At 39.1% G+C, this 17,219-nt stretch overlaps 1 protein-coding gene across 2 annotated transcripts in view; it reads right to left on the reverse strand.

Annotated features, from left to right (window-relative positions):
- Positions 1–1,924: 1,924 nt before the first annotated feature.
- ets1 (ETS proto-oncogene 1, transcription factor) overlaps positions 1,925–17,219 on the reverse strand; it is a 39,148-nt gene continuing 23,853 nt past the window's right edge. For both annotated transcript variants that reach the window (XM_088381277.1, XM_088381278.1), the window contains 7 exons: positions 12,483–12,602; positions 11,829–12,029; positions 11,489–11,566; positions 10,077–10,322; positions 8,804–9,064; positions 6,202–6,320; positions 1,925–4,764 (listed from right to left, as the gene is read on the reverse strand). In XM_088381277.1, the coding sequence (XP_088237403.1) occupies positions 4,549–4,764; positions 6,202–6,320; positions 8,804–9,064; positions 10,077–10,322; positions 11,489–11,566; positions 11,829–12,029; positions 12,483–12,602 (1,241 nt within the window). In that variant the 3' untranslated portion in view covers positions 1,925–4,548. The remainder of the gene's footprint in view (positions 4,765–6,201; positions 6,321–8,803; positions 9,065–10,076; positions 10,323–11,488; positions 11,567–11,828; positions 12,030–12,482; positions 12,603–17,219) is intronic.

Genomic DNA, 17,219 nt, shown 5'->3' on the forward strand with positions numbered 1-17,219 from the left:
CTTATTTGTTTTTATTTGTTTGGATCTGTGGAGTAAATATTTTTATTAGAATCAAATCATCTCACAGGAGTAAGCATTGAACATCAGGACTCTAATATAAGGATAACCACTTTTTATGAAGTACATGTTATTTGACTTCATGCTGCAATTGTATGAATTGTACTTGTGTTTCCAAATCATCTAATTTGAATTTCATCCACCAAATTAAGGCTTGGTCTGAGGCAATGGTGTTGCGTGCGTGCATGTGTGGAACACAATGTTAGTGAGCCTCAAAATTGGAACCAGTCTTGAATCCTACTGTGATACTCCAATGACTAATTCAATCACAGGCACAGTTTGCTGAGCTGCTGTCATCATTTGTAAGTCAGTGACTCGTCTCATTCGCTGCACTCCCACGCAGCCAACATGTTCAACATGAATGGAAACAAGGTTATTTTACGGAAACTAGAGAAACAGCTAGAACTAAAAGTAATACTCATTGCCAGTCATTGCCAAACCCTCCTTTACCCAAACTTGGGTAAACAATGTAAAAATATACAAAAATAAGTACCTAGTTTCAATGTCTGTACTCTAAAAAGACAATCATTTCTGTTCTCAGAGATCCCACATATTTCTCGAACATGTTCTCAAGAGAATTTAGTCAGATTTCCTATCAAAAGTGATGCATTGCAATCCAGTGACATTTATAGTAAGGGGGTATTTGCAAAAATATTGAAAATAAATACAATTAATTTAGGGTGATATTCGAGCAAAACTTAGTAAAGTACATCAGGGATGCCATTGTAACTTCACAAATGAGCGTAACAATGAATTAAGCGATGATGTGCAATTGGCCGTTGACACAATTAAGGCAAAATGTAGCATTGGACAAGGGAGTGAAGAACAATTGGAGACACATTCGATGGTTAAAAAACAAACAAATGATATTTTAGACAATCATTATTAATTCTGCAGGGGAAATATAATGGAAAAATCCAAGCATTATAGCCCTAAATGGAAAACTTTGTATTTGTAAAGTATTTCATGCATTTGCGATTTAATCAGTATTCTTGTTTTGGCACAGTAATGTTAAGACTACGCGCCAGAGCCAGATACAGCGTGCCGAGACCCTTAAGACAAATATTTAGGTTTGAGGTCTGACAAATGGGATGCTATGAACTGGCGGCGGCAGCACAGTAATGAAGGATGCAGACATTTTTTGGGGGGAAACTGCTGCCTGTGAAATTTCTCGTTTCGGCACACATTTTCTTTGTTGTGTGGTGAAAACGCAGCTTTCAAATTACCTTACATTGAGGTACTAAAGTGGAAGGTGGAGGAAAATAGCCTGAGAATCACCGTGGTGACGTTGAGTTCCCGTGTTAAATATGTGAGTGTGAATTGTGGGGGATTTTCCTCAAACCTGCTGAGTATTCATGTCTGGTGTGGATCACGCAACAGCAGAAGGAACACCTGGCTAATTATAGCCACCATCCATTCTTTTCATCTTCTCGAAAATGTGACCGGTTCTCTGCAAAAATGAGTAAATACATCAATTGATTAACAGTGTTGATTTTTTCGGATGTCAAATATTTTTTGCCCTGTAGGAAATGAGATTCATTTAATCCATTGAGGTTGTCAAGTAACATTCTTAACTGTCATTAAAGAGTACCAAAAAAAACAAAAAAAAATACCACCACTTTTGATTTATATCAAGAGGATTCCCGCTTGTGATAGGGAGGCAGTCTCTTGACAAAGACAAAACAAAGCTTACTCTTAAAATTGAATTGAACTTTCTAATTTTTCACAATTTACTATGGACATTTTATACTGAGCATGAGTGCCACGTGTATGGTTCTCTGATGTCACAATATTTTTAGTTCCCGGTTCTATGGTTATCATCACATTCATCCCTCCATACGAACATAAATACACACGCACAATCAAATTATTTGTTCACATATATTTTATAACATTTTTGAAGTACACTTTAGAAATAGAGGCTACAGTTTATAAAACCTTTCCAGCAGAAATTATTGATGGGCCAGCATCAGCCTTTTTCTCTAGCAGACAGATCTATCTTTTATTTGACAAAAAAAAAATGGAAATACCCATGGGAGGGGGAAAAAAAGAAAATCGCTACATTGTTCAATCCTGTGCTACCTTTAATATCCCATGAAAGCACCAGATGTCTGCAAAATTATTTTATATAAAATATAAATTATTGAAAAAAATATTAAAATATTTGTGAACTAAATACAATAAAAAAAAAAGATCTCATAACAAAAATACTATAAAACATACAAAAAACAACATAAAAAAAAGGTTTTCCTTCTGAATCCTTTTTTGGGGGAGATATGAGTGAGCCACAAACTATGTACAAACTATGACATACAGTAGTTCTGTGACAGTACAAATTGCTCCAGAATAATTGCGACAATTTCAACAGAACGTTTACTCCCAGCACATGAAACTGAAAAAGACAACTCCATCCTGCAAAAAAAATGGTCTATGCCGAAGTTCCTCTTCTTAAAATGGGAGCTAATATAAAAACAGTGTTTTAAACATGTATGGAAAACAATAACAGTGTAGCTGATGAGAACCAAACAGTTGAAGTTCAAATTGGTGCTGTGTGTTTATGAGCGAGTGCTACGAATAATGACGGCTAGACAAACATCTTCCCAATAAAACAATCACTTGAAACAGTCAGTGGGAGACCCCTAGAAGCTAAATAATACATTGCCTTTGTTCTCAAGCCGGGCGCACCATTTCATTTCCAAAACGATGAGAGAATCACGGTCCCCATCTTCCCAACTTTTGGGTCCATACACAAAGTACGGCTTCCAAAGACCTCACAAGGCTTTTGGTTATTATTCCGGCTTTGTCGCGTGCTTATTTGCGTAATCCGGATCGCTGTGACGCATTATGAAACACAATCTGCACAAATAGACATCTCCGAAGCTATTTTCATCAATATGGGTAACATTCAGCTACTGTAAACAATAACATTGTATTTATAAGATGATGCTCAACTTTGGCATTTCCCATAAAGCCAGTGTACAGCCCGTTTGCCAAACTCATCTGGAACCAGTGAATCTTAATGCACGAACATACATGGATGGAATCATAAGCTCCCTCTAACTTCAAATTGTCTCTCAGACTATACACATATTTCCTGAGCATGTTCTCATGAGAAATTAGTCAGATCTCCTATCAAAAGTAATGCACTGTAATCCAGTGAAATGTCTGTTACTAATACTACTCGAGGAGAAAACTATAATTAATTGAAAAGTCAAACTTAATAAAGTACATCACAGATGCCATAACAAATTTAGAGATGGGCATTACAATAACTTATCGTTAAGTGGTGATTGTGCAATTGGCTGTTGATTAATTGAATCTTGATGCAATTGAAGCAAAATTGATTATTAAACATTGGAGACACATGATTGTAAATGTTTTAAAATATTTTACATTATCATTAATAATATTTCTACACAAGAAAACATGATATACATACACAGTACATACTTGCCTGACAATTACAAAAAAATAGTAATTGAGCATTTAATTTCTTGATAAAATGTCATCAAATGCCCATCCCTTGCTTGTGGAGTGCGATTAGCTTTTAATACAATTTCGAACTAAATTCTCGTGAGTGCACATTTACTTCCTTCTCCTTCTCTCCATCGAACACATGCAGTTTTCTTTCTCTCTACTACCTCTTTACAAAGTTAAAACTCCATCCGAGATCTGCCTTCAGACATTCGGAGCATTCTTCTCTCAACTACACTTCACTTGTGACTTTTAAGACGACTAATCAGTGAACCGACATTTTTTTTTATACATACTTTGAAACAACCATAGAATTCCGCGCAATGATTGTCTACCGTTTGCTAATACTGCTGGTATATGTAAAAAAAAAAAAAAAAAAATTTTTTTTTCAGCAATATGTCTTAGACAAGAAACCACATGAAAAAAAAGTTTCATAAGCAACTGCTACTTTCAGTCATTTCATAGACACTCTTGCTATGTGTGATCTCACCCCACTCAATCCATCAGCATGCTTCTCCTAAAAGGCTTCGAGAGCCATTTGCTTCCACTAATTTACCTTTGTAGTTGACACACAACATACAGTAGATGCCTGCAGATGGGGTTGGACGGGCTGCTGTCCTCATCACTAAAATAATACTCATCATCTTGACACTTTTTGGTCTAAGCTGAGAAAAAAAAAAAAAAAAGAAAAATTGTCTTGGTCCTGTCTTGTACTCCACCAGCATTGTGGAACCTACGTATATCTGCAAAAACACTAACCGATTTTTAATATATATATATATATATATATATATATATATATATATATATATATATATATATATATATATATATATATATATATATATATATATATATATATATATATATATCTCACCCAAGACCACTAAGATGACAAAACCAGTTAGTCATTAAAAAGGTTTTTGCCCTCTCCCCCCAAATAAAGGTTCGTTAAGACCACTTAATGAGTGCCAGTCCCTGTGGCTTCAAAGTCTTTTTCCATGTTCCTGTCGACTTTCACTCATCCGTGTCTGGCTTTACGTCCAACATGGCGTGCAGCTCCTCGGGAGTGTAGCCCAGCAAGCTTTTTAAGTCACAAACAAAGCGGTACACGTAGCGCTTCCCTGACGTCTTGTGGATGATGTTCTTATCGTAGTAGTAGCGCAGACCACGGCTCAGTTTCTCATAGTTCATCTTGGGCTTGTTTTTCCGCTTTCCCCACCTGCGAGCAACCTAAAGAGCCAGGGGAAGAAGATAGAATGAGCGGATTAGGATTTGCCATTTAGATGATGAAATTATTACAGCATATGTTTTATAGCCCGGGTAATATCATCAGAGAATACAATACAATGATGCAATTGTATGTTACACTTTGAGCATTAGTATGAAGGAGGGGGAAATGCTAAAATAGCATTGCTTATGCAGGATGCACCATACGTACTTCTAAATCTCTGTAACAACAATTAAAGTGACTAAACAATGAAAAAAGTGTGCATATCTAATTAGAAAACTTTATATTGCAATGGTAGTTGTACTGCTATCTCCTAACACTGGTCAAAAAAAATCGTACAATTGTAGAAGTGAGTAATCTTTTTCAGATTTATTTTTTGTGCTTATTATGAATCTACCCTCATTTTTACTCCAGCACATCAGATTATCAGCATCACAACAATAATACAATAGTATATTAATATGTATTTTATCTTGTAATATCTACTATTTAAGTCAAGTCAAGTCAAGTTTATTTGTCTAGCCCTAAATCAGAAGCAGTGTCAAAGGGCTTCACATAGACAAACAATTGACAATTATTCTCAAAGCATCCCCTGATCTTAAGCTCCCAAAACGGCAAGGAAAAACAAAAAAAAAAAAAAAAAAATAGCAGGGGAAAAATGAGAAACCTTGAGAAGGGATTTAAGGATTAGGTTCAAGAACAGGTGGATTTTTTTCAGAAGCATAGCTATACAATGCATAGTAAAATCTGTTCTGTGCAATATTTCATTGGTAAAACTTAAAAACAAAACATTAAAATGTGAAAAAAAAACAGGATTTGATAGAAAAAAGTAAAAACCAGTATAATCTACAAATGACTTACTGTCAGATGAGTAGCAGTGCATATTGTGTATATTTATGAAGCTCAATGTGCATCATCTACTAAGTGAGTGGTCCATGTAATATGAATGGATATAGTAGATGCTGTAAATGTCTTGCATTTTTAGCACATTAGCATATGAGTGAATGTGTTCCACTTTGATGCTGAAAATAAAAGTTTGCTTGTAATTGTTCATTTTTACAATCAAACAAATTTTGTGAAATCCAATTTCCTTATGGTCCAAACATTCACATTATCAACAATGTAACGAACAATGTTCACTAAAGAAGTTGAATCACGATGGTTTTAGCAATAACTTATTAAAGCAATCATACCATTTGAAATGAGCTAAAAGAACTCGTTTTCAGATCAATTAACGTGTGCTTGTATAAAAAGAAGAACGTTTGACTTTTGTCTTGCATGACAGGTAGGAATCAGGCTCACACATCTTTTACAATTACCCTTATGGAACCAAACAACAATTGTTGCAAAGAAAAAGCAGCGTTTGTTCATGTGGTTAACTACTTTGGACCTCCCAGCACGTGTGCCAGTGTGACTTGGGGGGGTTCGCAACCTCTCACCTCATCCGGGTCGGAGAGCTTGAACTCCCAGCCATCGCCTGTCCAGCTGATGAAGGACTGGCAAGACTTATCAGTCAGCAGCTCCAGGAGAAACTGCCACAGCTGAATGGGACCCGTGCCTGGAGACCACATGAAAAACACAAGGTGTTCCATTTTTGGAGAACTTACTCCTTGAAATCAAACTATGGAGCAACATTCAAGAGTATTTCACTGCCACACGGCAATGTAGTTCATTTCAGGTAATAGGCACTGAGAAAGAAGTCACACTCTAAACCGTGGTAAACGGTGAAGTACAATGTATCCCTTTGTGCTTCTTTCATGCATGACTGTTAAATATTCATATGGGTCAGAAGGGTATTAAACTAAACCTTCTGTAGCAGCGCAAACCCAAAGAAGGGCCATGTATTCACTAAAATGTCCTTCATTGTGTTTTCATTTTTCTGCCTGTTTCGTACTTAAACTTCAGAATAGCACTTTTTACTTAGTTGTTTTTTTCTACATTGACAAAATCACTGATTTTTAATGACCTGCCTGTAGAACTCAGGGAACACAAATTGTGTGTGAGGTTTAACATTTGCTGTGCAATAAACTCTTATAACCAGTTGAAGGCTGATGGCTTTCAGTGTGGGCGGAAAAAAGAACACAAGCAGAATATACTGTTTAAAAAAAAATGGTTTTGAGTCTGTGCTAGATTGACTGCAGCACACTTTGATGTTGTGGCTTTTCGGCATATACGTACACCAACCGACCTCCTGCTTAGGCGTGCATGTTGAAATTACACCTGCTTATGCAGCACAACGCCCCAGCAAATACACCCCCCCCTCAAAAAAAGTATATGTATGTAACTATAGAAGCGAAAGCCACTTCTCTGAGAAAAAACAAATACGTCTTTGTATAACGTAACCAAAGCGTTTGGGGTAACAACGCATGTGAGTTTCACACTTGACTTGACATTTCTGAGCATGCAGATTGTGTTTGAGCGCGGTAAGAATGGATATGGTGCTAACACTGGCCCTCTTTCACAGTTTTGACTCACATTCCAACGTCTGCCGCTGCAACAGCGAGGCCCTTCACCAGCGACGAAGGCCACTCTCGTGTATAAAACGCAGACTACAGTTTTATGAAAAGAAAAATGTTTCCAAAAATATCTTACAATGGCCTTGTACTGAAAAAGTGTACAGTGGGGCCTCTCATTCGCAGTACTCTCCCAGAATGTGACCCACCCAAATGGAAAATTTTATCCATGAAAGTATAACTAGCAAACAGGCTACTAAAAGTAAAAGAAAATTAGAATATTGAGGATTTTTTTCCCGCAATTTTCTTTCCAACAAGTGCCTCTGAGTGTCATAACTTAAATATTTTAAGCTCAACTCAACTTAAATGCATGCTTTATTTTTGTTGTTGCCACCAGAACTGTTTCAAGCATACTAGCTGTGTGTAAAATGTGTCTCCACTTGCGAGCATTAGAATATAATATGATGCAAGGCTGACAAATTTGAATGTGTCACCACTTGCGAGCATTAGAATATAATATACTATGATGCAAGGCTGACAGATTTGAATGCAAATGGCTGTTAAAATGTTGGTTAGCCAGAGGAAGCCATAGAAATGTTGACTACGTTTTCTGTGCGCCGCCACCTCATCACCGCAATACAGAGTCACGTATCATGTCACCACTGATCAAAAAAAGGATTCTGCTTAATTTCTTAATCCACACATAATCTTTTATGAACACATGAGTTTCAATGCTAGTTCTAAGAATGCTGACTTTTTACATGAAATTTTCAGATCTTTTTTTGAACATATTGGCAAATGCTGAGGGTGTAGCACTGAATGCATGGCTGTAGAACTGAATTGCATCCAAATAAGTCGGCACCAAGTGACAGTATTTTTGTGTTGGACTGAAAAGTCAGACCCCGCTCTTTGTTCTCTAATTGTGTTTTGAAGCTATTATGTAATTTACTTGACAATTACATTATTTAATCACTTTCAAAGCTGACAGTGTTCCATTTTTAAAATGTTTCAGTCAGTTTAGCAACTGTTTAGATCCCCCGTCGCTTTTAAAACTTTTAAAAACTGTTTGTATATGTGAATGTGTGATTAATAAATACTTAAATGAACTAATATAGATTATACATCCTCAAAAACTTTGTTAACAACAGTTATTTAGGTTTGGATACTATTATAAGACATGCAAGACTGAGTGTTGGCCAGAACTGGTAGGTTTGAGCTACATTTGCATCAGGGGAAGTTTGAAGATTTACATTATCTGCCTCTGAAAATGCCACAAAAGATGAAGTGATAATTTGACTCGGGTTGGCTATGTATAAGGGCAGGCTTATTTTCAGTTTCAGCAGCATTGCTGAGACAACCTGGAAAAAATGTAGGTTGAGATGCGGGTTACAGATTAGAAAGAGGCAGGTTAGAAGTGAACAAAAGAGAGAGAAGCAAAAACAAGAAAGAAAAAGGAGACTGCACAAGCACTATGGGTTTTTCTTGTGTGCAAGAATTTTCCTTGCTTTGTAAAATGCACGTGTCATTTTTGGAGGCAACAGGACGCCAAGTAGTACCGTTTGAAATGATGTCCAACTAAACAGCTCACCTGTGTATCCTGCAAGCGCCGCTGCTGGAATGACGGGTTTGTCTTTGCTGAGGTCCGAGCGTTCCCTCACATAGTCTTTAAAGGTGCCCTTGGGCTTGTGGCCGTGCAACGCTGTGGGGTAATCCTCAGAGTCAAAGCTGTCGTACGAAGGTACCCGCTGTAGACTGTTGAACGACGACTGGCTGCTCCAGGACTGCGTCAGACGGTCACAGCTTTCGTAGCTCTCAATACTCTCAAAAGAGTCCTGGCCACCCAGTTTACCTGCACAGAAATGGAAAAGGTTAAAAAAAAAAAAAAAAAAAAAAAAATCACAAAAAGCCACATTAGATACTAAACAATCCTGACAATTTTGTGAAAGTGTCTTCTCCTTAATACATAATAAGCTGGATTTCAGCCTAAGATAATGAAACATTAGAAAATACACCTCACTTTCTTGACAGTAGTCCTTTGTATGGTTCGACCTCAGGATTTCACACCTCATTTCACTTGTAACCACCATTTGGAGTTGCTTTCAAATAGTAGAAAATCACACAAATGTCTCGCTATTTTTGGTCTTAGAAAAGATAAGGGCTGCCTTTCATTGGTGAGTCATTAACAAATGACAGATAATGCAGCACCTTGATTGATGCTGAAATCTTCAACTGGCCAAATTGGAGCCACATGTGGCTATCAGTCGAGCCACAAAAATACTTTCCCACGAGAGCACAATGCAGGGTTGAAAAGTAACATGTGGTGTGTGGGATGCACAGGGATTGGATCTTAGTGGCTAGGGGGAATTTGTACAGTACACAAAGCACTTGTTCATAGGTGGAAGTTGAGGACACAGTCCAAGCATTACCATATATAAATGTCATTATCATTAATAAAAGCATGGTTGAAGCTAAAAATTTCAAACTGCCAACTTGCATACACCTTAAAGAGCATTTATTTGTTTTAGTGTGGGACTATAAAGGCAGATAGTGGTGTGTCTCTATCGGGTTACGCAACCCTCGCCCCTCGCCGCCCCCCCAAAGAAAGTTGCTGTTTTCCCTCGACCTAGAACAGTGTGAAAAGAAGGTTTGTCGAGACCACAAACGCATCAAAGGACCTGTTTATCTCATCTGGTACCATCAGCACACTCAGACTGCAACGAAATGTGCACAAGCAACACCGGCATGGCTCACAAAAAAAAAAATCATGCACATTTTAGTCAACAACATGAGGATCTGCACACTACAGAACCAGGCAGATTATTCTGAACTTCAAATTAATCCATACATTTTGACCCTCTCACCTCTGCTAAGACGTCCCACACACATGTTGTCAGGGGATACCACCTCTTGTTTGACGGAGAAGTAGTCGCCCTGAAGGGGGTTGAGGGGTGCGTCCCGTAGGATGACTGCAGGGTATTCGCTCTCGTACTTGAGCGTCAGTAATTCCTCTGAGCTGATGGGGTGAAGCGTCTGGTACGACTCTGTGATGAAGCTGGGCTCCGAGTATTCAGAGGGGGGAACGCACTGGGCATGCTCGACACCATAGCCTGAAGATGGGGGGGAGCAGAGAGAAAGCAGAGCAGGAAAAGGAAGAGCAAAACAGTGGAGTGGGATCAATCTTTTGAGCAAGTCATGTGATTATCCTTCATGTGAAGACTATAACAACTGTGGCAGATGACACAGCCAAGGCTTCACTGATATCATGGCTTTAAAAAAAAAACATTCACCAATGTGACAACTGTTTACATCTCCTTTGATTGTTTGTCATTCAAAATGAGCTCCTCAAAATAGTTCCTGTTGCTATGTGTGCTAACTTAGCCCCTTAACCACTTTGACCTCAAAACACTCTTGTTCTATCCTTGCATTACATGTTAGCAATGAAATGAAGACATGACATTTTGTCTGTAGATCTGAATCAGGGTGCAAATAATATTTCTTTCTGTCTAACGAGTCAACATGGCATCAACAGCAATGTCACCTGCCAGAATTGTCTGACACCTATACTCCAGAACATAGATTGCTAGCTAACACATGGACAAAGAAACTAAAATATAAAGCAAATATAATGTTTTGTGTTCCCTGGGTCTGATGTGTTTAAGAAAAGTATTTATTTTATCTTAAGTACTCTAATTAGGATCCTCATCATTTTCAAAATTAATACAAACAAAAGAATTAGATGTTGTTCAGTTGTCAGCTTTTGAACATTGTACTCATTTGCTGTAGTATCGTTTCAGTATCGGTAGTACTACTATAGTATCAAAGTCAAACATTTAAATAACGACACAAACTTGCGTAGTTCTTGTTTTGATATATTCTAATAATTGTGATTAGTGAATTACTGTGTGATGCCTTCTGACTTCTTATTCAAGCAACAATATTAGATCAGAAATGAACATGGATCGACAGAACTCTTGTGATTGATGGCACTGTGACAATCAAAATGTTGCAACTGATTATGTTGGATAGGATTTCAAAAATCCTCAAGGTTTTTTTATACATGAAAGGAAAATCAAAAAGACAATAAAAAGACTGTGCTGGAAAGGATCAATGTTTTAGGATTAATTATTTATAATCACACAACCATTGGGCTGCATTAAAGGTAATTAAACATAGGGAAACGTTTTCTCTTCAAGGTTTGAATGTCCTGGCTTATTTTCAGATGACATCCTATAATATTGCAACATGAGTGAAATTGAGTGTGGCAAGTACTTACTGACAAAGTAGTCTGAGGTATAACGGGATTCCTGGAAGTTGGAGGTCAGTCCGTTGTTGGGGTAATGCTTTGTGTCTTCTTCATGAAAAATAGATAAAGAATCAGTTGCTAAGCGTCAGTGACCTCGACATTGATTTTATGTATCACGTAACTGCATACAGCAATATGAAATATTAATGACTTCAGCTAACGTGCGCCTTCCTGTTTGGCTCCTGTTACTACAGCAAATATCGACTAAGTGAATACAAGCAGAGATCACGTCTCTTGTGTGGGTTTCTCACATTTTACATTTTAGTGTCATCGACCTTCTAACCTCTGTGTGAGAAAATGGCCGATTTACCTTTTTGAAGCATTTCTAAATGTTCCCAAAGGATGTCGCCCACAAAGTCAGGTGCTAAGTCTAGGAAGCGCTCCTTGCCCATGGCGCACAGGCTGCCGCCATTCATGCAGAATCTGTCAAAGTCGACGTTCTTCAGACTGAACTCGTTCACAGTCCACGTGAGCCACGCTGCTACATGGATTTCCGTCCATTGTCTGGGGTCTGGAGAGGATCAGAGGGGATAACTGAATTTTTCAACATTCGTTTGCCGCACACGGTGGTAAAATTCTCTGAATAGAACTGGCTATAATCAGTCCTCTTAAATCAAACAGTCAGGCATCAGTGGATGTAAACAAGCAGGAACTAATGAAGGTACATCTGTACAATTCCACTGACAAATACCGTACAGCAGTCCTTCTGTTACCAATAGCAGGAATAGGCTCTGCAGTTGGCATCAATTAGGAAGCTATATAATTACTCTGCTGTCTACATTCTATGGATGTTGCTGCAGTCAACCTGAAATGAATCATATGAGGCCAATTTTTGCATATCTTGTTATCTACTGAAGGATCTGATGCTTCGTATGCAGCACATTGTGGTTTTGAGAGCTCACTTTTTGTAATAATGGAAACTCCCTCCATTAAAACAACTAAATGGTGTACAAGCAAACGGTACCTTTGGGGATACCCAGTCGCTGCTGTTCTTTGGTGAAGCCACTAAAAGTAGCCTTTAGCGCTTGGGACATCATCTCTTTACTTCCGGGGGTTAGCAGGGGGACATCTCCACACTCGGGATCTGCCAAATCACAGGTTACAAAGAGGAATGAGTTTGATAAGACTGTGGAGAAATTGTGTTAACGAGTTTATTGGGAATCTTACTCACAAACAAAGGGAAAAAATGCAGTCTTACAGGTAGTTTCTGCGACTAAATAATACTTATAGAAACACAAACCTGACTGTAACAATCATCATCTTAAACATTGAATGTCATAAATGTTTGCCTTAAGTGTCAAAGCATTTCAGTACATTCTTTTGGGAAGACCATGCAATGCATACATGTGTACCAAAGCAAAGGTTTTTCACCTGGAGTTCAGTTTCTAAATAAACACAAGATGTATATTTGCCGTTTCTCTAATGGCTGCCCTCTACCGCACATACCTTCACGTTAGGTGGGTGGGCGGTGGCTAACGCCTGGTGCCCATCAGTGACACCATGACCCCCTTTAAAGCTCTCCTACAATGTTGCCCCGACACAGTGGACCCACTGTCGCCAGACCAAGCATGGGGTCAAACCCTGGGAAGGGTCAAGGGTCAAAAGATGAGGTGATGTCATCTTGGCTGTAGGCAAGGGCGAGCCAAGTTGGGGGAAGCTATCTTGAGGGTCTCAGTCAAACACTACACTCACTGTTCTCTGCTCACAGCCAGTGGGCACCCAGTGGGGAACAAAACTTTCTTTGATGCCTTTAAACAGTGCCTGATGACTCGCACTCATCTAATTAGATTGACCAGACTTAAGAAGTGTGGGACGCACATGAGGCCAACAAGGGCGATGATAACGGAACAATGGGCAAGACCCCAAGGCCACCTACATTACAAGGACAGACTGCAAAAAACTAAATGGACAAATGTACTACAAATCACAAAAAGTTTAAATAATTGTCAAAAGTGTGCACGCTGTAAGTTTAATAAGCAAGACGGACAAGTACAATATGTTCTATTACTATTGCCAGTAAGACATTGTGTCATTATATTGCCTGATAAGCTTGAGCATATATGAGTTACAGTTTAACCAGATTTTGAGTGCCTTGAAGATGTATCATCATTTCGGATAAGGCTTACTTTTGTAAAGTGCTTGGTTTCCTCCCATGATTGATAGAAAAACCATGTAAACTATGTAGCTCCAATGTTTTGGGTGGATATAATAGATTTTAATCAGCAACATCAGTCACCTTTGACATAAGTTTGCAAATTGGGATCATTCGAGTGCTGTTAGCACTGTGAATGATATATAAAAAACAAAAATATATATAAAAAAAGCAGGGCCCTCTCAGCAGTTGCTGCTCTAGTTCTCATAAACTGTTGTGTAATGGCAGCATCACATTTTCAGACATCTCCACTCGGCTGGTGGTTTTGTCAACCTGCAGCGCGCACTTAAGTGGTGTATGCTTCTCGCCTGCTATGACCACTCACTGACATCTCGACCCAATTTGGAATTCACAGCAAATTTCCCTCCTTTCGCCTATGCAACCAATCTCAGTCTGTAAAATTAGTTTTTTTTTTTTTTTTTTTTTTTAGTTCCTATGCTTTGTGTCAAAAACAAAATAAGTAATAGTTTTACCCTGTGTGATTTAGTAGTACCTTGAAAAAGTATATCTGTGGAATGGCAAAGTTGGTGATCATAATTTTGAAAGCTACTATAATATATAATTTGCTGCAAATAGAATAAACACCAGACTTACAGGGTCATTTAAACTGACACACACTTTTCCTTTCCATTTGATGATAAATTGTTATTATATATGTATGCACTACTTATGCAGCCTCGGAATACAAAAACCTGCTTTTCTCATCTCCATTTGATTTTTTAAAAGAAGGCTAAATGTTACAAATGCTGGAAACTGAGATGTGATTGGGGCTCAGACAGTCTATGCTTTGATGTAAAGGACACGACAAAGTGTGGCCTTTTATTTAAACTGGATCGAGTCGAGTTTGTCGGCAGTTTCCAACTGCTTGAGCCTTTCCCTCCCCATTGCTTTTTATCAGCCCTTACAACTTTTAACTCTAACCCACTGTAACACAAAATCCTCCATCAAAGACGTGCAAGACTTAGAGCTGCCATTTGATGCTCTTTGATGCAAGAAACATGAGCTACGGTGAGCGTAAACGCCAAAACTGCAATGGGAGAGATTTATTTTGTTTGCATTTGGATAATGAAGAAGATAATTGCCCATTAGTCCCACAGTAAATAATTACATTAGTATGCTAATGGAAGAAGTGGTATTAGTGGTAACCGGGGATTAGTGTGTTTGTCAAAAATATTTATAACGGACTCAAACAAGCAATCTTCCAACTGGTTGCCGGGCATTTTCACTTTTTAGTCGTGATATCCGTTGTATAAAATGAGTTTTAAGTGATACAACAAAGGATATTGAAATGTTTCTGTTTAAGGAAAAGAAACACTTATCACAGATTGTTTTCTCCAAGTATATTGATTTTTTAAGCTTTTGTGAATTGCACTAAAGACAGGCACGCCAGTGCAGACAGGACATACTCCATTCTAAAGGACTAATGGTAATAGCACTATCATCTCTGGGAATGATCCATATGAGCCTTATCTGCGGCAGAGAGCTAATGTGCAGTGTGCATCCATTAGTGAAAGAGGCTAAGCTAGCATCATTCTAGGTGGTATCTAGTAAATGATGCCCTTATAGGATTTCAGTGTCTGCAAGTCCCATTAGAAACACAATGGTCAAGCAAGTTCAAGCATCCACAAGTCATCACTTTCCACATTAGGCAGTGTGGTTCCGCCCACTTAGCTTGCAACTGCAGGAGTGGCACTGTCGAGACCCAATGTGGAAAATACATTGTAGAACATATAGAATAATTTATTTTATATCTTGTCTATTCGGAGAAGTGAATCAGTTGTTTAGGCATTGATTAACCACACCTCTCTGAATAATGGACAGGCTGCTGACTGTGCTGTTTTCACAAAAGGAGTCTCACAAACATGCTGTGCACCTTGAAAGTTGCAGGCTTTTCATCCAAGCCCATTCCCAACAACCAGCAAAAGTTTTGGAAAGACCTGAATGACAAACATCAACTTCTGGAATAAATAAGCCTGAGCACCAGACAGATGTGACCTTGAGCTCTTTGCAGTCTTTTCTTCAAAAAGAGTATACAGCAGGGCAGGGTTGAATAGGATACCCAAGGAACATCCTGAGGAGGTAGGTGCTTCTGGACCGCTAAGTATGGGGGATGAATCACCAGCCTGTAATATGATCTCATGAACGGGAGGTCTCACAAGGCTCCCTCATTTTTAGTGTCTCTGGTGTGACATCACTGTGGGATCTGTGCCATCTCCCAGGCTCTGTTGGAGACTCGTTTCATTCATAAAGCCTGACTAAACTGCAGTCTCCACTTTTGTGATGCAATAATACAACCATCGCATGCAACTTAAGGCAACACAATGGGACAATATGCTTATTATCATCCAACTGAGCTATAATTAGCCCTGCAGAGTTGATTCTGTGAATGGCTGCGGGTCGGTATGAGAAGCAGACGTGGGGAATTAAAAAAAATAAATTAGAAACTTTGCTCCTTGGTCTTTAGAAAAACATCTTAAGAGTCAATTTCCTGTGGCTGTTCACCTCCTTTGGGTAATCGGGCAAGTTGTGGGTTCAGGTAAAGGTCAGATACTTAAGATCCACCACTAAGGTGTTTGCGAATATCCCACAAAACATGCATCTAGTTCCAGTTAAAGCCAGGGGGCGGGGGAGGGTCTTACAATTGGCACTTTAAAGCATGGGCATCTACCCACAGCTGACCAGGGGTGACAGTTGTATCTGGGAGAACCTTTGATGGAGATCTTATCAGAACCCTTGGTTTGAAACCATGGGCTCACAGACCCAACAGAAATGAAGGGAGCCCATTCAGAGCGATGAAGTGTCGGCTCTTGGCGGCAGTGGAGCAAGAGGGCAGCATGGCAGTCTGGTTTTGAGAGGGCTGCTTGTTCAGACGGCTGTTTGGATTTCCATCTCAGTTCCAAAGACCAGGAATAGAAGCGCCGAAGCAGCTCTAACCAACGTGAAGGCTAGACTGCTCCTAACGCAAGGACAGTGTTGGCCATATCCGCTACACAAACCAGGACCAGCCCTCCTGCACAGACTATGATGCTGAAACTGTAGTTTTATTCTTAGACAGCAACCACTGTATTTTGGCTGCCCTGTTGGAGCACAAGCCTGTGGTGGTGTATGGAAGGCTGTGCGGTGTGAAGCCACTCCTGCTGACATTTGTCATTGGCAATGAAACTGGAGTTGTCCCGCATCATCACTACCACAGACACGGCGGCTACTGAAGTAGACAATAAGTGAGACTAATACAGCACAGCGGCCACACGATTCCTTCTATTTCCTCTCCATAAGTCTCTCAAATCACATTAGCGTATGATGTGCTAGTGCTACTGTTTCTGCTTATCTCCCAGCCCTTAGCCCTCAGAGACGCTGAACATCTTTTCACCAGTATTTTGATGGTACTTTTTCTTTGTGGTAAGTGGGGAAACTAAACACTTTCAGCATGATTTGGCTGCCAGTTAGCTTGCAAATCCTTCTTATGAGCAGCATTCTGAGTTTCCAAAGTGTGAAAAGGACTGTGGTTTCGGTGTGCCTCAAGTTTCAGTAACACGCTTTTTGCAATAT

Source organism: Syngnathus floridae, chromosome 7 (genome assembly GCF_059516105.1).
Source record: "Syngnathus floridae isolate MCC-2025c chromosome 7, RoL_Sflo_1.0, whole genome shotgun sequence".
Classification (NCBI taxonomy): Eukaryota; Metazoa; Chordata; class Actinopteri; order Syngnathiformes; family Syngnathidae; genus Syngnathus; species Syngnathus floridae.